General features: G+C 42.2%; 1 protein-coding gene across 1 annotated transcript in view; it reads right to left on the bottom strand.

Annotated features, from left to right (window-relative positions):
* LOC140688318 (uncharacterized) overlaps window positions 1–22,478 on the bottom strand; it is a 136,633-nt gene that overhangs the window by 105,833 nt on the left and 8,322 nt on the right. Inside the window, exons 2-4 of the mRNA XM_072946943.1 lie at window positions 7,726–7,784; window positions 7,376–7,528; window positions 6,716–6,839 (exon numbers count right to left, since the gene is read on the bottom strand). Coding sequence (XP_072803044.1) covers window positions 6,716–6,839; window positions 7,376–7,488 — 237 coding nt within the window. The 5' untranslated portion in view covers window positions 7,489–7,528; window positions 7,726–7,784. The remainder of the gene's footprint in view (window positions 1–6,715; window positions 6,840–7,375; window positions 7,529–7,725; window positions 7,785–22,478) is intronic.

The following is a 22,478-nucleotide window of genomic DNA, read 5'->3' as shown; positions in this document are numbered from 1 at the left end:
GCAAATATTTTTAAAAGATATTCTATCTAGTGTCCATCTGTGGGAGAAGAAACCATGAGCGACATTTTCAGAGGACGACATGTCAATGGATATGTAAACTCTGAAAAACGTACGTACACACTGACTCAACACCACTTCTACGAATCGTTTCCTCTAGGAAAAAACAAATTTAGTCCAAAAAGATGTACCCATCAGGGCATTTACACAGCACTGTTTACAATGGTGGGAAGAAAAACTGAAGTGAAATCATATCCAGCAATAGAGAATTGGTTACATAAGTAATTGTGCATCTTTTCATTCCCCTATGGAAGGAATTTCTAGAGTTACTTGAATGGAGTCTGTGATGAATGTAAATGTCACATCCAGGGACTAAATTTCCAGAAGCCTTAACTAAAGGAATACTCATAAAAGATCACAGGAATGTCTGTACAAGAAGGATGCCAGTCAAATATCCTTTCTGACAGTGGAAAATGGAGAAAACTTAACTGTCCACCATCAAGACAATGATGCGGTAAATCACGACGAGCTGCGAGCAATGAGGGAGCCGGCGTTTCGCCGTGGTCCAGGGCCTTGTCCACAGCATTCTCTCACCAAAGGTGTGCGTGGGAAAGAGACCACACCCGCAAATCAGGAGACCCCTCCACTCTATCTGAAAGGACCGTGTGAGTCTGGAGTGGGAGGACGTCTATGATATACACCTGAGTGATTAAAGCGAGCTGCAGAAAAACATATAGTATGGTCTCATTTTTAAATAAAGCATATATACACACACGTATACATGGAATTCTCATATGTGTGTATATATGTATGTCATAGGCATAAAGGTCATGAAACATATATATCAAATTTTCAACAGTTTTTACTCTTCAGAAATAAGGGGAAGGGATGTAGGGCCTTCCTCTACCACCACAGTTCTCTTTTCAGTATTTCAGTTAAGTATACTTGGAATTTAAAAGTTTATTTAAGTCCGAAGTAAAATGGACAATGCCTCCACAAGACAGAATGCTATACTGGTCATCAAAAATCATGCCAGAGGAGATAGAATATTGTAGAAAAACATATAAAAAGCCGAATGGAAAATGGAGGTGTCCACACAGTAAACAGTCACAGAGTGCTCTCTGGTTTTTTATGACAGAGGTGATCCACACTGATGAAAATATACGTTAACGTGTTAATTATTATCTTTGAATAGCGGGACAAGGATAGCCTTTATTGCCCCCTTTTTCAGAGTTATTATTTTAAATGCACATTCTTTTTCATCTGAAAAAAAGCAATTTTAGGTGTGTATTACTATGCATTGGAGAATAATACAAGAATACTTAGAGAAACAAGTAACTAGGAGACAAAGCAGCAGCATCACACAATGTAGGACGGGCGATCCTGATTAACACCACGAAGTTACATAAGGACCCACAAAGTGAGAGCACCTGCTGTAACAGGGCGTGGCCCCCTTCTATTTGTCAGCAGTGTCTTCAGGGCTGAGGCAGTTCTGAGCACGGCCAGTGTCAGTGCTGGTGTCTGGATGGATGCTACTGGGGGTGAGGGCACCTGCAAGCCGAGAGGAAGAACAGAAATCATCCTCTGCCTTTTCTGTCTTGTTTCTTTGTTACTTTAAAAGAGAGCCATATATAAGATAAACCGTGTATCTCCCCAAATGAAATTTCAGTAATGAAACCGTTTTTAAAGACTTCACAGCTTATATTCTGCCTATAACTGTCTTTTCAACAAAGATCATATTTATTAAATGTTAATTAACTCAGTTAATTAACTCCCTGTTGAAACATTCTAGTAAAGAACATGAAATGCAGTATGTAAAAGAACCACACCTGCAGTGACTAGCTCAGCTGTCTTGACGGCAGTGCAGTCAGCCCCCACCATCCCGTGGCCCTGAGCTCCTGATGCTGGTAAGAGATTACGCTGCCGCCTCAGATGGAGAGAAACGGTGAAAGCATTTCTTGAACCCTACAGCACTGACAAAACATAACTGACAAATCCCAGGCCCCTTTGAGGCTCTCATTTTCTGTTTCTGGCCAACCCCCATCAATGAGCAGAACCACCCAATCCCCGAGCCATGGGACTCACGTGGGAAGCAGTTTTGGAGAAATTTCCAGGTATAGAATGTAACCAACTATACATAGAACTCTGAAAAAAGAAAAGATGCCATACTCTGATTTTGGAAGACACTCAAAATATTCTCCTAAGCCTTAGTAGCTGGAAAGGCTGGGCTTCTCCTAAGTCACTTATTTATTTCACAGCCAGTAAGCATCTCCCTCAAATCCTGCTTCCCTGTGTCTGCTGGGAGCTTGAAGCACACTGCTGCTGTTGATCTTATAAGTCACATGGCAGAGACATGTGTCTCACGCCTGCAATCCTCACACAGGCTCGCCTCCTAGCCTCACTGTCTGAACTGGGCCCCATTTTCTCACCTGTTTATTTGGTATCTGTTCTTCTGTAAGCTACCTGAAATGCGTTTTGGAACATGTCAGAAGAAGCAGTGGGTTGAGAAATGGACAGATTGAGAGGTGAGAGATGGGCAGACAGAGAGAGAGAGACTCCAAGAAAAGGGGAACAAATAAAATTTCCTATGCAAAACCCTCTTCTAATCAGGGAAGGAAACCACCACGGAAAAGTGTGAAGAGGCAGGTAGCTTAGGACTGTTTCCTGGATTCCATGAAAAGTAACACCAAGAGATGAGAGGGTAGAACTTTAAATAGTAAAAGAAAAAAAGCACGCATGCTTGAAAAATATATCTACAATATGTACTTTCTAAAGAATAGACTGAAATCAGCAGGACCCAATAACACTATACTTGGGTATTTACAGAAGTGAGAATCCCATCTCCAAACCACAAGGCATCCCTTCAGAGCACTGACAGTCTACATGGGGCGGTCATAAAGCCATCACCGCAAAAGCTATGCTACCCTGCACTTACGAGGAATGAGCAGCTGTGCTCAGGCTGCCCACGCGCGTCATTTACACCCCACAGCACCTCTACGGGGGGGACGCCTAGCGAGCCCCGTCTCTGCAGGACAGAAAACCAGTTCTGGAGAGGCTAAGCCGACTTACCAGTTCTCCATCTCACAGGACTGGTCTCTCCAGAGCAGGACACGAACTCGGACCCACGATTGTAACCATGGTACTACAGTGCTTTGTGTGCTGTTTGTGTGTATAATACATTTGTTTCTATCATGAAAGGTTATTTAATAAATGATCGGTTGTCTTGTCTATCTCATTAGCTCACAATCAATCTTTATACTGTTGAATTGTACTCTTTTCCCCTGAAGAAAGGAACGGAAACAGCGGGGGTCAGAAAGAGGTGGGGCTCCATTCTTTATCTGGGATCTCATCTCATTGAAGTCCCCAAACAGGGAAAAGGAGCAAATGTTCTCTTTATCTTTTAAAGAGAGGGCTCCAGTGATGGTGACTTATTCAATTACAAAATCAAGGCTGGGGAAAGGGCACATGCAGCAACTAGAGCAGTATCAGCTGTAGGAAGGTCAAAAGTGCTCACGGGAGGGCTCAGGGGGCAGCCTCATTTAATTTCAATCAATAAAACAATAACAAACTCTAAAAATACTGGCCTACAATGGATTAGCTCTTTCTTGACATCTAGCAAGTTTCCACAGCCCACATGTAACATTATCGGGAACCAGTGAAAGGAAGAGTCCACAGACAAGGAAAATCAATGCCACAGGCAGGCTGAAACCCAGGCTGGAGTTTAGGAAGAGAAAGGGCATAGTTAAGAACTGGGGAAAGGCTGGGGAAAAAAATCATCACAAGGACTCTCAAGCATCATCCAACAATCATATAATCATTCATTCAAGAGAGAGTTACTGAGGTCGTATTCTGTGCAAGATTGTACAGCGGGTGAAGCAAGAGCGCAGCGTCCATGGTGGCAGCAAGTTGCGGGGCTCAAATACACTTCTGATCCCAGTACCTTGCACACTTGTCCTCAATATAAAGGCAAAGATAATTAAAGTAAAATAATACTCTGTAAACTCAAAGCATTGTTGAAAAAAAAAGTTAAAGAAGACCTAAATACCAGGACAGACACTCCACACACATTCCCCTATCAAAAGAAAGTGCTCTTGGAATGGCAGTGCTCCCCAGAGCGATCCGTATATTCAACGTGGTCTCGATCACAATCCCAGCGGGCTCCTCTGCAGAAACTGACTATCTGCTGCTACAATTCATATGGGAATTCGAGGATCTCAGTAACCAATACGTACTTGAAAAAGAAAACTTTGAGAGGACTTATAATTCTCAATTTCAAACCTTACAACTGTATCTCCAGGTGAGATTAGAGGCCATTGTGAAGTTATTACTGTGTTAATCCTTATTTACTAAATTCTCTACAATGAATATTACTGTTACAATAAGAAAAATAAAAAGTAAGTTATCCTTTAAAACATGCACACCAATTCATTCATTGGGAAAAATTATTCTATCAATTAAGAGATAAATATCTATTGAAAAAGGACAACTTAAAAACAAGAGTGCATTTGCATTTTTCATAAATTGAAAACTGAAAAGCACAAAGACGTCAAGTTTCTAGGGAGACCAATGCAACATATTAATAGTTATTTTCAGAAATTCTAATTTAACAATGAAAACTCTGGAAAGGGAAAATCGTGACTGAGAGCCAACTGCAAACACATGGAGAGCAAAGGCCTAGAAATCACAGTTCCTTTAACTCTGCTCCTAACACAATAGGAGAGGAAATTCCTCACTGAGGGGACAGTGGAATCCCATGCATAAGACAGGATACACAGTACAAACTGCACTAGAATTGGGGGTGATTTTTTTAGAAGAATTCTAAAGTTACAAAATTGCTGAAAAACTATTAAAACACTGACAGAAAGATTAAAACACACAGTCATATATATTATATAGAAACATATGTAGTCTGCTCCCATGTTGCATTTAAATACAAATATATTTGTTCATTTATGGGCACTTATGACTTTATCCCTGGTAGAATATTTCAACTAAAACAAATAATCAATATAACACTCCTTTGTCAAATCTACTTGATAAGTTACTCTGCTATGTAAACATAATGTGTCTAAGATAGATCTAAAATTAGTGAAAAAGAGCTTTGTATGGCTTCTTGAACTATTCTCAAAATTCAAAGCTTAATTTTAAAACAGATCTGAACAGTAATTCTATATTACCTTTTCCGTCGTGAAATGAACAACACAGTCTGTTGTCAAAATTCTGTCCTTACAATGATTCACGAGCACCGTATCCTCACAAAACTGCTGGACAGCAAGGCACTATCCAGACACTGTGACCCAACAAATGAAACACAATGAAGACAGTGACCCTATTTTGGAGGGCTTATAGTCTGTGTCAACACCAGGGTTTTATTTGATTGGTTTGATTGGTTGGCAAAATAAAATCAATCAAGTACTTTCTTCTTTGAGCATTCTATAAGTCATGACTCTGCTGTTAGTGTCATGAGCAGGAAAGACTTAAGCATGACTTGATTAGATCAGCTAGCAACAATCATCACTGGAGAGTGAGTAATAAAGAAGTTAACTGATAGCAATGCTTCTCCCTACATGAGACCTAAAATAAATCGACACTGATATCCGAAAAGAAAATGAGAATTTGAGGTCCCCAATAAGAAAAAAATCTAACAAGAAATCAAAAAAGTAAAGATTGTTTCATTAACGTTTCCTGGAAAGATTGGAGCATGGTGGTGTTGAGCTCAGATGCTAGGGAAAAACATGAGGGTCTGAATTCCCACAGCACTGGGTAGCTTTGACACTAATATGTCAGTCAAATTCTCTGCATCTCAGTCTCCGATGCATAGACTGGGGACAACAACCGCACCCATCTCCTAGAACAGTCCTAAGAATTAAGTTATTTTATATATACAAGTTTTAATAAAATACATCAGATATTAAATATTACCCCAAAAGCACAAGGAAAAATGAAAACAGAGATAAATTGGAGTTCATTAAACTTTAAAACTTTGCTTCAAAAGACACCATCCAGAAAGTGAAAAAACAACACTCAGGAGAAAATTTTTTCAAATCATTTATCTGATAAGGAATTTGTGTATCAAAAAAAAAAATTCCACAGCTCAACAATAAAAAGGCAACTCAATTAAAAAATGAAAAAAGAATCTGAAAAGATATTTTTCAAGGAAAATATACAAATGGCCAATAAGCACAATGAAACGGTGTTCAATAACATTAGCTCTAAAGGAAATCAAGTCAAAACAACTAGGAGAAACCGCTTCACATTCACTACAATAGGTTAAAATCAAAAAAAGATTAACAAGCACTAATGAGGACACAGAGGAAGCGGAGCCCGCAGCCATTGCTGGTGAGGATGTAACACAGCGTGACCACTTTGGAAAACATCCTGGCACGTCCTCAGAGAGTTGAACATTTGGCTTCTGAATGATCCAGCAATTCTGCTTCCTGGGCACACAAGTAAGAGAACTGAAAACAAATGTTAACATAAAAACTCCTACAGGAATATTCACCATTACTTTTCGCCATTAATTTTCAGAGCCAAAAAACAGAAACAACCCAAATGTCTATCACGTGATGAATGGGTAAACAAAGGGGCCCAGCCATACAGTGAAATATTATTCAGCAATAGCAAAGCATAGAGTACTGACCCAGGCCACAACGTGGACAAACATTGAAAACGTTACTCAGTGTGAAAGAAGTCAGTCAAAATAGACGGTTCCACTTACATGAAGTGACTCGATTTGCATGAAATGTTCAGCACAGGCAAATCCACAGAGACAGAAGAGTGGCTCCCTGGGGCTTGGGGAGGATGGGGAAGTTGATAATGTCTGCTTATGCGTACTGGGTTTCCTGTTGGGGGGAAGAAAATATTCTAAGATTGACTGGGATGCACATTTCTGGGCATAGAGTAAAATCCGCTGTACATTTTAATGGGTGATTTGTATTAAAACTGTTAAGAACAAAAGCACCTCGGATTAGTACCTTCCATAGTAAATGCAAATTGCTAACATTTATTACAGGAAGAAGAAACTGCCCTCAGCATGAAAGCAGGAGATCAGCAAATATTAGTTAACCGAAATTGGACAAGAGCATTTCACTTGAAACTGTTGCTGAGTGTACAAGAAATATTCAGACATGACAAGGAAAATCAGTTTGACATCACGAAGAAGCATTCTGCTTCAAATGCAAATCAAGGATTCGGCAAGCCCAGCTGCTACAAATGACCAGAGAAGAAACCTGGTTCTTAAAACAAGCACCAGAGCCAACAAGGAAATGGTGGTGAGGAAAGCAGGCGGCCTAAAATCTGGAACAGTGTGCTACAAATAATTTCTCCACTGAAAATTCAAAAATAAAATGAAAGTGATGTAATGCTGTGTTGAACTCACGTGAATGGGCTTCCTGCAGTGCTTGACAGTTCTGTAACCCCGAATGACTCAGGAGAATCAGCATGGCTCCTGGGAGTCCCCACGTAACTGCCCATCAGCACGCTGACCACCATCACATCTGCCAGGGTTGAATTGCAGAGAAGAGAGCAACCTCTGAAAGGCACAGGGAATGTTGACAAGGGAATAAAAGGCTGCGGTCAATCCTGGGACAGAGGCCCTGTGAGCAGAGGCCAGAAGGCTGCAGGTGAACTGGAGTGGCCCTGGGGCAGGAAGGGACCACAGGGGAGCATATCTCAATTATCTCCTCTCTCTCCCTCGGGTAGGAGGGATAAAGCCTGCATCCTTCTCACCTGGAACTGTGGGTTCTGGCTGGCGGAAGTCTTACCGACACGGAATGAATTTCTCAAGACTGCGGAAAAAGGAAAGAAAGCGAGAGGGATTAGGGAGCCAAATCCACGAGTCTCTCAAATGCTCCCATATTTATTGTGTATAATCAAAGTAAAATGTCAGTAACAGTTGTGAGATAGTAGGCAGGAACTTGGGGAAAGAAGGGATGAGACAGAGATTGTAGACTCCACCATGAGTACTAAGGCTTAGTTTACCTTTAGGGAAGTCATGGGCTGAGGGGAACAAGATACATTTTTTAGACATGTTCATTACAAAGCAGACCACCAGACCAGCCTGGTCCCTGTTTTGGGGATAATAGACTATCTAACACCACGCAGGCCTGGCGTTTATAGCTGAGGGCCTGGGTCATTGCTGTGCAATAAGCAGTGTGCTATCTATAACCTCAAATATGCAAGCAAGGCATTGTCTCTGCTTTTTATGGCAAGGAGACAGGAGTGAGGATGCACAGGTGTTTGCTTTAAAGCAGTTAATAAGCACATTTTTTTTCTTAAAGTTGACAGGCGGCTGGGATGTGTTACAACTTGTTAACTCAATCATGGGCTCCCACATGGAACCATTATGGAGGACATCCTAGGATGAAAAATCCTGGCTCTGGATCTTTTCCTGCCAGCTTCGGCCACTCCAGCAGGGTCTAGACACATCCCTGAATAACGATCCCACAGAACCACCTAAACTCTTAACTCCTGGTGCTTGAAACTTAATTTTAGCTCTACACAACTTAATGTAGAAAAGTTTCAGAAATAAAAGATATTATATTCTTTTTATATCTCATCATAAGACTGATTTTTCTGATTGCTCTAAGCTGCTTCTACATGGTAAAGCACCTAATTCTGCAGGTGAATTCAGTACTTTCCTTTGGGCATAACTAGACAGTCTGGGCTGTCTGACTTCTATTAGTCAAATACCAATACACTTAATTGATTTCTTTGTTCATCAATTTCAGCCTGGAGGTGAGGGTCTATCACTATTTTCCTCAGCCCACCCTCTACTCTTTTCTCATCAGCATCTCAGGCCTCCTGAAAACAAAACAAAGCATTTGTTTCCCTTCATCTACACTTTCCACAAAGGCAACAGGAATCATCATGCCTAGAGAATGAATTCAACACAAATGTTAAAACAAAAATCTATAAACCTGAAGCAACTCCATCTCCGACTCATGATACACAGTGACATGAGAGTAAGTGTGTCAGGTACAAAGCATGCGTGAGCCTGACCACCTCATTTCTATTCTTCAAAGGAAGGAAGGTTTTCGTATTTTTTATTATCATTCTTTGTCATTGTTTCTGATTAAGCCAAAAAATTTTTTATGAAATAATTAAGCACTGCAATAACAGATTTTCGCTGTATCAATTACAGAAGGAATTCAGAGGGGATAGGAAAACCCACCTCTGTAAAAAATGCAAAATTCCTTCCCCTGTTAAGAACACGAATACAAAATGCAACAGAGAATTCAAATTCTTGTGGAGAGGACAAAAGCCACAGAATCAAAGCAAAGTCATTATTATGACTCAATCCAAAATTCACTGGACAAACATGCTCAATGCATTCAAATAATTTTTAAGGCACACTGCAAACCATTCACTTAATTATCTACAGGCTAGAGGAAGAATTTCCCTCTATAACAGACAACATAAATCAATAGGTTGCCCCACCAAACAAGGAACAAACATCAGGTTTTTTGCAGTTCTGATAAATCAGCAAGTTTTAAAGATCAAAATCCAGAAAGTTTAAACATTCATTCACACCAGAATGAATCAAGCACTTAAAAAAAATAAATAACCCAAAGAAACTAAACACATTGATCACGTACCTTGATCAATGAGAAATTCTTGTACAGCTGGAAAAAAAGAACAGTCTATAGACTTATACTTGAAAAATAAAACTACTTTTAAAGATAACTGCTAAAACACATTTCATCATTCATGTTGCCTTGAAAAATCTGAGGCACTTGTCTCTGATCAGAAAAGCAATTCTGAGTATTAGTATGTTACAATTCAGTGCCAGTTTGCTTTAGAAGAAAAAAGAAAAGCTACTGTTTCTCATCTTGCACAAAGTTTAAAGAACCTCCCTGCCTCTATCTCCTCCCATTTTCTAAGCTCATGCTCCCCAACCCTTCTGAAACAATTATGAGAACCTCTTATTTCCACCAATATGCCAAATCACAAAAGAGTATCAATTTATTTGTGTAAATATATACCTACACCTTGAACTGGAGGAGAAAGATTTCAGAAGGCTATATGGAACTTATTGCTACATTCCTGAAATCACACACATACACGTTCACAGAGACACAGACATATACAAACTGAATTACTGGGCACTTCACAAGCTAAGGACTTACAACTTCTAGAAGATAACTTTGTAGTTAGTTTAAAATACAAAACGGTCAGCTTTTGAAAGCCTTGAACATTGCAAAATCATCCAAATATCAATGAGATCCAATTAGCCTTCTCTGTAGAATGTAATTCCCCATGATGGCAAAGCAGACCCTAAGAAGTAGTGAATCCAAGACTCGTGTTTTTCACTAGCTATGATCGTTTTAAAACACGTAAACAGATTTAGAAAGGTATGTCCCTATGACATTTATTCTTATTGAGATGGCATATGTATTCAATTGTCTATGCAGAAAATAGGACCCATGATGGTGTTTAAGAAATATTTTGTGTATTGAAATATTTATTTTTAAGTGCAGACAAGGAGGGTGGGTATTACTCCATTGTAGAGCACCTGTTGTGCACGCACATGTTCCTGGCTTCAATCCCCTGTACCTTCATGAAAATAAATAAATACAAGTGCTTACTTAAAAATAAGAATAAATTTATATAAAAAAATAAATGCAGACTAAAAACCACTGCAATCTAGGAGCCACAATTATAATAAAAAACATGTGTTTCTATCAAATATTGACTATACGCCAATCACAGAGACAACCACAAATCACACCTGACAACCATCACGTGTGATTCTCAGCAATCCTACTAAGTAGACACGGATGAGAAACCCGGCTCTGCGGATGAGGAGACGGAGCTCGGAGGAGCCGGGGACACTGACCGTCCTGCTCCCCGTGACACCGCGTCAGCCCAGGGCAAGCGCTGACAGAGCTGCACTGAGGGGACACCCAGCTGCATGGAACCATGGGGGATTGGGGAGTCCTAGAAAATACTCAAAAGTGTTCAATGAAAAACCAGCTCAAATATGTTACTCTGTGCCCCATCCTCTAAACACAGAACATGTCTGGGACCTTTTTGATGCCTCCGTGTCCTTTCTGCCATCATCAGTTACGTGCCCTCTCAGCGCGACCAGTCATGAACTGGACCCCATACGAAGTGCACTCAGATGGAAGAGCTTTAAAAGCTGTTTTATGAAGTTTGTAAGACTCTGTCTATTCCTCACACAGGCGGTCATCCAGCACTACTCACCGGTGCGGATGTACCACCTGAAATCACACCTTTCTGCTTTTTAAAATCCCTTCATGTAATACAGACTTTTAAACAGCAAAGAAGCAGCTCAACCACAGACAGTGGACATCTTTTCACCAAACGGTCTCAAACAGCCCATCGGACTACCTGGAAGCCCTTTTCTTCTATTAAACCCACTTCCAGGTACTTCATCTGATTGGTGGACTCGGCCTCTGAATGGCCTACTCAGAGAGATCCCATCCTCACATCCGGGGGTGGGAGAGGACCCTGCTGCTGGGAGAAATCAGTGAGGAAGGTGGACATCCTCCAGCCATTTCTGCACGGGTAGAAATGCCACATGCTCAGAAATTATACCGTCAGCACCCCTCGGCTCCCATGGACTGGTTTCACATTAAGCAAACTTATGACACACTGATGCAAGAAAACCAGAAATTTAATTTATTAATGTAACAGGAGATGTGAAACTACAAACCAGATTGAAATATCAGAGTTCAACCATGAGTACAGATTCTCCTCCACGGCCCAATCTCGGGCAGGCAGTCACATGGCAAGAGTGGACAGAAGCAGAGCAGGAAGGGTTTCTAGATTAACTCAATGGACTAAATTTCTGTTATAAGAACAGATCTACTGCCTGGAAAACAATTAATGCCAATCACGGGGCACACTCCATGGACAGTGGCTGAAACACGACTGTGAGTACCTGTATAACTCCACTTTCCCTGTCCTTTCTGGTCTAACTGATGCAGAGGTACAGAGATCCAGGGATGCAGATACCTGTAAACACCCAAAGCCCATCCCTGGGAGCCTGGAAACCAGATAGCCAGGATTTAAATCCCAGCTCTGCCACTTACTAGCTCTGTTACCTTGGCCAAATTACTTACCCTCTGTGTGCCTCAATTTCCACACTGTAAACCTGGGATAACAATCAAATCTTTCTTACTCACTTGTTGTGAAAATTGGAGGATTCATTTCTGTAAAACTCTCAGAAAAGAATGTAGCACATTTTTGGTGCCCAACAAATTTCAATTTAATAAGAAAGTGATTTACAAGTCTCCCATCTAATCATCTTCTGTGTTTCATGACTATTCTGAGTCCCAAAGGAAATCCTTATTTCCCCTCTTATAAACTCTTGAGGAGCACCCTTCTGTTTCAAGCCACCACCTGTTTAAACTGAGGGGGAATTCCCTCCTCCCCACTCCTCTGGTCCATGGGAGACTGCTTCTCCCTTCACACTCCTGACCACTGGCCCACGGCTAGCCCTCCTCACACTAACAGATTGAGGTGTGAGTCCGGGGAGACAAGCAGGGCATATGAAAGCTTTCCTTCCCCTCCAGTGTTGGCCACCCTTAGGAAGCAGCCGGGATGCTCAGTTCCATGGCAAGACAGTCCTGTGCATTATGGGTCAGAATCTCTCAAGGGAATGCTCGCTGTGGACCAGAGTTACCTGGGACTGCGTAAGTCTCTAATTCTGGGACATAGTGTCATGACACTCACTCTCCCACAGCCCTGAATTTCATGGAGAACGTGGCTTCATCAGTAATAAAGGAGACATTTATCGCCTGCCTGTTCTTCTTTGTCATCTCTCAGTTGGCTGCTGGACACAACATGTGTATAAGTATTGGGTCCCCTTAAGCCCCAACATATATGAAGTAACAAAAATTCTGTGGCTTAACATTGGTTCAGGGCGACTGTGTAACTGTCCTGACTCTGCTGATGCTAAATTATGTGTATAGGAACTATGGAACCTCCTCAAATATTTTTCATCATAAAACCAGCTTTTCTTATTTTCCTGTTTCTCAGTAATTGCCAAAGACTATCACATGATGGCTTCACACCAAACAGCAGTTAAGATTATGAGCCCTCTTGTCATACACACTGTGCTAAACACTTTACATAATTTCTAATTCTCACAATTCTACAAAGCAGAAATGAGTGTCCCCATCTCACAGACGAGGGAAAAACTCAGAACGAACTGACTCAGGATCACGTAGCTCAGTGGCAGCGCGTGCACACAAACCCAAGTCAAAACACCACACCCCTTTGTATATGTACCAAATCTCCTACCACCCATTGACACACAGCGGTGGGGATAATACTTAGGGAACTCAGTACACTTTTCAGCTTTAAGGTGCTCCAGAGGCCGCTTCTAGCTCTTTTATAAAATCCCGGCTCACTGGTTTCTAACACTGCAAGAAAAGTCCGATGTTGCAACTGTTTGCACAGGAAGTCTGAAATGTTCACAGCGAGATGATAAAATAAAATTAAGACATAAGCAGAATAATATTTCCAGGTAGTCAGACATAATGGACATTGTGCTACCCTGAAGCATTAAGCAAAGGAATCAAAAAAAAAAAAAAAAAGTTTAAGACTTCCTTTACAAACAGGAACGTTAAGACTGTAAGAAGGTGCAACAGCGCCACCTATGGCTTAAAAGGCCTTCCTGGTTGCCTGGAAAGGTGCAACACAAAAATTGCCTGTGGATCAGAAACAAGAATCAGATAACTAAAAGCTTATGTAGTACATACTGCTCTCTTAGTCTTCATGTCTTGCACTGTAGCAAAAACCAACAGATCTGCACTAGGCCTATATTCATAAAAGTCATGTCTGTATTTTTCCAACAGGAGGTAATCTAAGTATCTTGCAAAATACTTCTCAAAGAGCCAGGAAATCATAGAAGTGTATTGAAATACAAAAACATTTATTTACATATTAAAACAGCATGAGCTTCTTTCTATTAAAAAAGCTGACATGTCAAATCAATGTTTTGATATTTTAAAACCTATTAAGAGTGCAGAAAAATAAATCAAAATTTTCTTTAATCACAAAAGAGAGAAGCTTATTCCCTGAAAATGATCAATGTGGATTTTTCTAAACTTAATGCTTCTGGTCAGAGTCCTACGAATTTAAATGTCTGAGTGTATAGTTACACGGCAGCATGAACACTGAGTTGTAACAATACACATTCTGTGTAAATAATCTTCAAGGTCGTCTGCTTAAGTCAATTTAACTAGTCCCTGTCTCAATAGAATGATACAGATTTCATTAAAACTTCATACTGACGCACACACACACACAAAACCCTGAATCCTTGTTACTTTAAGCCATATTCATATATATCCATATTGAATATGCATCAGAAACAAGCCACCCTCTTTAGTATTCACAGTTGATCCTTCTAAACTATCTGTCATTGTGACAGCACATTTTTACTAAGCAGCTCTTGGATGCTTTGTATACAAGGCGTCTACCTCTCACAGTCAGACATGGTAAACGGCATCACTCAAATTTCACAAATGAGGAAATATACTTAAGCCATGGAAACAACGTACATATTTATCATCAGGAAAGAAAAGAGTAAAGATTTTACTTTCAATATGCACTGACAAACTTTTCCTCCATACTAAGACTACATACATAAAACAAATTCAGTCATTGTAAATTATTCTGTCAATAAGCACCACTAGAGAAAAACAAGCAACATCATTAGCAATGATTGGACTTTCAAAGCCCACTCCTATTTTGCACTATAATCATTTTAGGATATTTTTAATGTTTTGTTTTTAGTGCTTACATAGCACTAATATAAAGAAAACATAAACTATTTAAGTCATTACCTGAGAATGCAACATTTGTGAAAATGTACAATTTTAATTTATGCCGCTCTGTCTCACATTCTCACTGGTGTCTCTCCTTTGAAGGCCTCATCAGGCTGAGATCGCCAAAATCGGTCATTTATGGACTCACAGGAGTTCGGGAAACCACTCAACGGGAGGCTGATCAGAGGAGAAATTGAGAATGCATCCTGTGCAGCCTGGGTTCCAGCACCGAGCTAGGCACCGCCAGCTGCGTTTGATTTGGGACAAGCTGCCCACCTCTCAATCCCTCAGCTGCAAAAAGGAGACATTGATACCTACCGTCAAACACCTGCTTTGAAGTAAAACATGAGAAAAACAATTTAGCCTTTGGTAGGTGTCCACTCACAGCAAGCTTGGTCATTATGATGATGAGGATTACTTTTAATAAGTTAAGCTAGACCAAAAATTAGAAATCACCATAAAGGAGAAACATTTTAACTCAATAAGCATTCCCTTTTGAATGGATTGATAAAAGTTCTAATGATTTTTTTAATAAACCAAATTTTGTCCATTAATTTTAGATTTACCGGTTTATGGACAAGTCTCCAAAAAAAGAATTAGAGGCCTCTAACCTCTGAATACTAAGAAAGTAAAGTTTAAAACAATTATGGGGGAGAGTATACCTCAGTTGAGAGAGTATGTGCTCAGCACGCATGAGGCCCTCAGTTCAGTCCCCAGTAACTCCATTTAAAAACTTTTATTTAAAAAAAAGGGAGAATTAAAGGAAAAAGATGGAGGACTACAGAATTTTTTTAGAGAATCCACTCAGATTTAAGATGGGGAAAAAATATCCATTTCTCACAGGAAATCTTGAGAACTATGTAAACCGGATCTGAGTTGTCTAGTCTTTAACATTATTCATGAATTCATATTACCAAGTCTTAAAACTACCTGATAACCCACAGTGGTGACAGTGATCATAAAACCTGTCAATGTGGATCGAACTCCGGCTAGGACTGCTCTGTTCTGACATCTCTGCCCCTGAGGCCTCACCAGGCTGAGAACACTAAATTTTGTCATTCATGAGCATCTCGTGTAAGTCTTCCATTTGTGCTTCTCAGTCTCCTCTCACCAGCCCCTCTGAGGGAAGCACTGTTATCATCTTCCCCACACGCAGATAAGGTCACTGAGGTACAGAAACTAAACCTGCCCCAGGTCACATCGGCATTAAAGGACGTCTGTATTTCTGCTGTTTTGCGATTGACAAAGGAATCTGAGATATCAATACAAGATAGACTGTTAAATAATCAAGTCTGTCAGCTCTTCACCTCAAAGAGCAGATACTATAAATTCCTGATGTAGGATGAGGCTGCCGCCACAAAATGACTCAGCTAGAAATTAATATCCAAGATGAAGCAGCGGATACACATAAATATTCATGACTGTCAACTCCTCTCACGGGTCTTGGCCCTTCACTGCCTGAATGGGGGTGAAATCCCCACCCGTGTCTGGGAGGGTAGCGCGGCTCTTCCAAGTCTCACCCAGGCTTCACAGGCTGTTTCCCCCTACAGACTGTCCTAAATGATTAAAAAGCTCACAAGATTTTTACACCAGCCAAAACTGAAAGACATTTCTGCATATGGAGCACTTTCTCAGGCTTAAACCATTTTTGCCTACACTCAGCAAGGGGGAAAAAAGAAACATGACTCTGCAAAGTCTCTTAGCCTTACCACTCACAGGAGTTGAATGGTCTCAGCACAAGATGACCCTTCACATTACAGGATGAGAACAAAATAAAGCCGCCCCAACAACAAGCACTCCCAGAGACAGCGCTCAGCAGTCTTCTGCACACTCACGGTTGTGCAGCCCTCACCACCATCTATTTCCAGAACACTTCATCACCCCAGTAGAACACCCCTGTCACTAGCAGTCACTCCACAACCCCCCTCCACCCAGCCCCTTGCAACCATCATCTGCTCTCTGCCACTGCATGAGCCAATTCTGGGCATTTCTAAGATCACTGAAATCAACAATATGTGGCCGTTTGTGTCTGGTTCCTTTCAGTTAACGTGCTGTTATCAAGGCTTTCCCATGTTGAAGTGGTATCAGCATGTCTCCTTTTTTTTGAAAATGTTAAACTTTATTAGAAGGTGGTAAATACTATCAAAAATAGTAGAGTGGGGTATAAGGGGTGGGGTTTCAAAGGGAAAAGGCCGGGTTGAGCAGTCAGGGTGGACTACCCAGAGCAGATGGCTTTTTTCATATTCCCCTTTATTTATTTTTTCTTTTTTATTCACTCTTATGTCTGAATAATATTCCACTAAATGGAGATACTACATTTTGTTCTTTCATTCAGCAGCTATATATGGACGAGGTCCAGAAGAATGAGTGTAAGTGGTGGCTAGCAGGGATGGCATTTAAGCAAAGGGCAAGATGTGCTTTCAAAAAAAAAAGTGAACAATCAGAGGCACAAGGAAATTCAGCGCGTTTCTGAGAAAGTGCATGGTTGCTTCAGTAGGACTGCCATGCAGGGCTGTGGGGGATAGTGACAGGAGACACAGTGAGGGAGTCACCTGAGAATATTCCCCACTGCAAGCAGCTCAGCCAATTCTCCTCCCTCATCCTGTATTTTAGAGACATTTTTGCTAGCTTTTCTCTTATTTCAAGTAACAGTACTTTAGTTACACATCTGATCATCTGCATCAGACCACATTAGCTCCAAGCCACAGAAAATCATTCACTGACCGGAGCAGCTCCAAGACATAACATTGATGGACCAGGGAGTCCTGCAGCATCCCATCCTGCAGGCACAAACCACACATGTTCCCTGGTGATGTCCGGAAAGTAAAATGCATGGAAATATCTCACTGCTGCTGCACGACATCTGCCCACAAATTGCCCCCAAATCATGCTGGCACAGCACTACTCAACCCTCGCACTACCCCCCAAAAAAAAAAAAAAAGAGAGAGAGAGAAAAGAAAAGAAAAGAAAATATAAGAAAAGAAAAGAATAAAGCTAAGAAAGCAAATTTAGGCTCTTCCATTGAAAACCAGCAACCATCACTGCCAGTATCTGAGCTGGAATGATCCTGACTTCAAAAACCACTGTGCAGTTACTATTCAAATGTGACAGACATATATGTATTTCACTTAGATGATATTACAATAGGATTTTTCTTTTCAAAATTTCCAGTTGCAACAATAGCACAAGAAAATTTATGTTTCATTTTTTTTAAAAAATCAATTATTTTCCACTTTGTTAATTTTGAATCTATTATTATTTTATAAAGGGAGCTATGCTGCAGATTATAAACCAAATATCTGGCTTCTGCAAACAAGACCTATATGACTTCACTATTTCAGAGCAAGCTTTAATGATGCTTTCAAATTGGGGGCGCTCACTAACAGCTCTTTAAATACTGTCAAAGATGTGCTATTATGTAATGCAAAGGGTCTACCTACACATCAACTCAGAAACCAAAGAAACTACACGAAAGCCTTAGTTTATCATTTTAAAATATTCCTATTATTTTGAATATTAAATTTCTTAAAAGATAAGATATTTTTTGAGAAAGACATCAGTTGTATTAAATTTCCTCTCACCAAGAAAGCAATCTTTATCAAGAATTACTACCCCTATGAAAATCCAAAAGACAGGACGTTTCTAGCTAAGTTAACTTACAGATCTCAACACAAGCCTAAATCCTATCTGCTCTCACTTGAACGAGCCCAGCAAAGTCCTGGGCTACTCTGGAACTTAGCTCTTCTGTTCCATATGTTGGCAGAGCTAAGATCATCACACAAGGCAGGGAAGGAGAGAAGAGGTAAGTCCACCTGGCGGCCTCCATCTGTTTACTTCCAGCCACAAGGTGTCGCTAGAGCGACCCCGCTAACAAGCCCTCCACATAAGGAAACCCGGCATCCACTCTGCCCCTGCGGTCCCCAAGCAGCCCCGATGCCCCTCTCCCACTGGTGGCCTCCGAGCCTGTGAATGGTCTTCTAATGACCCTCCCAGTTGGTGACACTCTCCCCCTCTTCCCCGCTACACACACACACACACACACACACACACACAGCCAAGGCAGCCTTCCCAAAGCACAAATTTGATTACATCTCCCCCACTTCAAACCCATCAGAGACTCCCTGGTAGAGTTCTAGCCCCACCCCCGACCCTGCTTGTCCATCCTCACCTCAGTACCAGGTCCCCAGTGACCTCAGGGGCCCCGTGACCTGCTGCTACTTCCCACTAGCCTCCAGGCTCATTTTAACTGTTTGTCAAGGAAGTCTTCCTTCCCTCCAACCTCCGCACTTTGGATTAGGTGCCCTGCTGTGTTAATAAAACATTTTAATCTAAGTCAACTTCTGACACTGCTAAGCTCTCAAGAAGCAAGTACATTTTGCTTACTACTGTAGGTCCACCCCCTCTCCCCTAGACACTCAGAATTGCGTGTGTTGTGAATAAAAGAATGAAGGGGTGGGACTCAAAAGGACAGGCAGAGCTGCTCTCCTAAGGGTCACTTCCTGCTGACACCCTTCACTGCCTCTTCTGTGTCAGTTCTAGTAAAAACCAAGCTCCTCCAAAGCCCTCCACCCCTAGGCCCTCTCCAGTGTCCTTCAAAGCAGGGTCACCCACCACCCTGGACCACACAGGGCAGTCTCCCCGAGTCCTCACCCCACAAGCCTCCAGGCCTCTACCCAGGCTGCTCCTGCCACCTGAGTCACCCTCTTGATTCCTTCCCCTGGCTGACTCTTACTCTGTCCTCAGAACTGAATGTAGAGCCAATTTCTTCCAGGAAGTCCTCCCTGATGATGTCCTTTAGCTCTTGGCTGGGCTCCATCTACAGCAGCACTGCTTGGCGACCAACTGGTATTTGTCCACCTGCTCCTATGAGACCATGACCTCTCGGAGGCCACGTGGGAAAAAGGAGTGAGGTGACAAGAGGGGTGGGAAGAGCAAACAGGAAAGTCGCAGCTCAAGTCCCAAATTCAAGGATTCTGTCTCAGATAAAAAGAATAAACTGTTTCATACGTGTGTCATTTGGCTATGATTTTTGTGGCTCATGGAAAACAAGAGCTTGGTGTTCAAGCCTGAAATCCAAGTTACATGCAAAGAAATGTATATATTCATATCCAAAGGAAACCAGAGCTGCTCAACAACACTTTGCAGTTAAAATCCAAAGGAACTTTGATAAAGGCAATCTCCCTCTCTCTCTTTATTTTTATTATTTATTTTTTTTGGTATCATATAGTTTTAGAAGTATTTGTATAACTAAGTGATGGCTACAGCCTATGCTTCTGCACTGGAGTGTTTGGGGCTAAGGAAGCCCAGATTACATGCACTGTGTAAATGCAATCACACCAACACAATGACAGGCGCCCTAGTGGCTGAGCTGAAGTTCCAAAGCAGAGAACCTTATGTTGGAAGACAGCTCCCAGTAGAAAGTAAGAAATGCAATGTTCTGTACTCAATTTCATTAGCTTTATGAGCCATTAACAGATAGTATGTCTTGTCTAATGAAACCCCAAAATATATTGTCATCTTCGATTTTCTCCATCTGACTGTTCTATGCTAAATTTGGATATCAAACCCTCACTCCATACGGAAAGCTCAGGCCTTAGCTGCAGCACAGTTACATCCCGTGGAAGAAAGCCGATCAAGGGAGAACAGGAGAGTTTCCCTTCAGAAGCTGCTAAGTGTGGTTTTGCACCTGTATGTCATTTACAACCACGCCATCGTCAAAGGAGTAAGACCTTACATCTGTGGGGCAAAAAGCACTGCAGTGGTTCCGAACCATGAAAGAACACTGAGCTTTGTGCAACAGTCCTGAGGCACTTAAAGCGTACTTTCTCTGAAAGGCTCCGAAACTGACTCACTTCACCATTTCAGGTACAACCGGAATTAGTAGAGAGAACATGCCCTTGAAGTCTGACAAGGCCCTGCTGGAATCCTGCTACAGCATTTACTAGCTGCTAAATGAACCAATTCCTTAAACCTCTGAGGAGGCTTCCCAATCTTCAAAACGGGGCTGCCACCGCCCACTTGGGAGGCATGGATGTGAATGCAACACGTAAGTAGGGCGGCCGACTGGTACGTGACACGGGACCTGGCTAGTTTCCCTCCGCTGCCCTTCTCCCCCTTTAAACTTGCACTGTTCCCCCTGGTAAGGGTGAAGCCCCAGGAACAGACTGCCCGATTCTTCTGTATATCCCCGGATACATACCTTACCCTTAGGAGGTCAGAAAAACAACTGCCTCCTCCCCAGTCACTATCAATATTCTTAAGAGTCTGGGTTTTTTTTAACTCTATGTTTCAGGGAGACTATTCAAGAATTGTTCAACCACCGTTCTCCAGGTTGGCTCCTCTCCCAACGCCCATCCCTTCTTACCTCAAATCTTCTGTCTGATTGCCTTTTGTTCGTGGGAAAGAGAGTCCGCTAGGGTGCGGACTCCCTAGGCCTCCCTCCCTTCATCACAGGAGAGTGTGACTACATTCTCCCAACTCCCCACTCCGACTCCAGCTTCTGAGGAGTTTCCCCTTCTGGACCCTGCAGCCTCTGGATCGTCCCAAGACGCGCACACGTGGCCAAAACCCTCTCTTCAGATTTCTTCCTGGGTGGGCCTGCCCACCCCCCAGAACCTTAAGGATAAATGCCATTGCTCTGAAAATCACAAACGCCGCTGACTGACACACCAAAGCTGCATGGTCCGGGCTTTCCTCCAAACCAGACACAGCCCTGCCCCCCCTCAGACACAGTCTGCACCTCTTGAGATGAGCTGATCCACTTGCACGGCTGTGAACACCAGCTAAGAATGACGAATCCCAATGTGTATCTCTAGTCCAGCTCCTTCACCTGAGCCCCAGGCTCATAGACACGAGTGCCTCTTGGAAGTCCTAACTTGGATGACAAATAGCATCTTAAAAATGCCATATGTCAAAAAAAAAAGGCCTTATGTCCACCATTTACTCTAGACTTCGATTCCTGGCAGGTACCTCCCAGGCTCCCCATTTTAGTAACAGCTCCAGCACCCACCTAGGTGTTTGAGGTCACATTCAATTTCCACTGTTCCCTCCACCTGGCCCTGCCCTGGAATCAGTCTTGTTATTTCTGTCGCTAAGCCAGTCTCAAGTCTGGTTCTGCAGGGAGCACGATGGAAACCCACAAGCTCACAGCAAGGTGCACTGAGTCACAGTCCTCCGAAGGGAGTTCCCTGGAGGGGGAGGCATCTCCTGCTGCCAGTCACCTCAGAAGGCACTGGATTCTCACAAACAAGGACCAGAAGAAGGGACTCAAGGATCTCCCGTGATCTGAGGTTTGAAGGGCCCGAGGTCTGGGGGAGCTCCTAGTTAGCTGACACTCCTGTCAGTGAGCAGATGAGGATGGTAGGAACCCAGGCAAGTCTGTTCTCGCTCCGACCCCTTTTCTCTCGGGAGCCACTGGAAAGGCCAGTTTCCAGGGCACAGACCGGCCATCACAGATCCCAGCCTGCATTTGCCAACCCAGACAGCCTAGACTCCTACTTGCGACTCTTACTTCTGTTCTGTTCCCCCCCAGAATGTGATGGACTCTTTCAGAAAGTCTGGACTGTCTCAAGCGAGACCAAGTCAGTGAAGGATGAAGTGTCCACATTTGGACCAGAGCATGAAAGGAGAAACAAGGCCTCATGTCCAGCATGACGGTGGTGGCCAAGCCCTTTCCCTGGG

The sequence above is a fragment of the Vicugna pacos genome, chromosome 22, assembly GCF_048564905.1.
Source record: "Vicugna pacos chromosome 22, VicPac4, whole genome shotgun sequence".
Classification (NCBI taxonomy): Eukaryota; Metazoa; Chordata; class Mammalia; order Artiodactyla; family Camelidae; genus Vicugna; species Vicugna pacos.
This window is presented reverse-complemented; position numbering and strand designations above follow the sequence as displayed.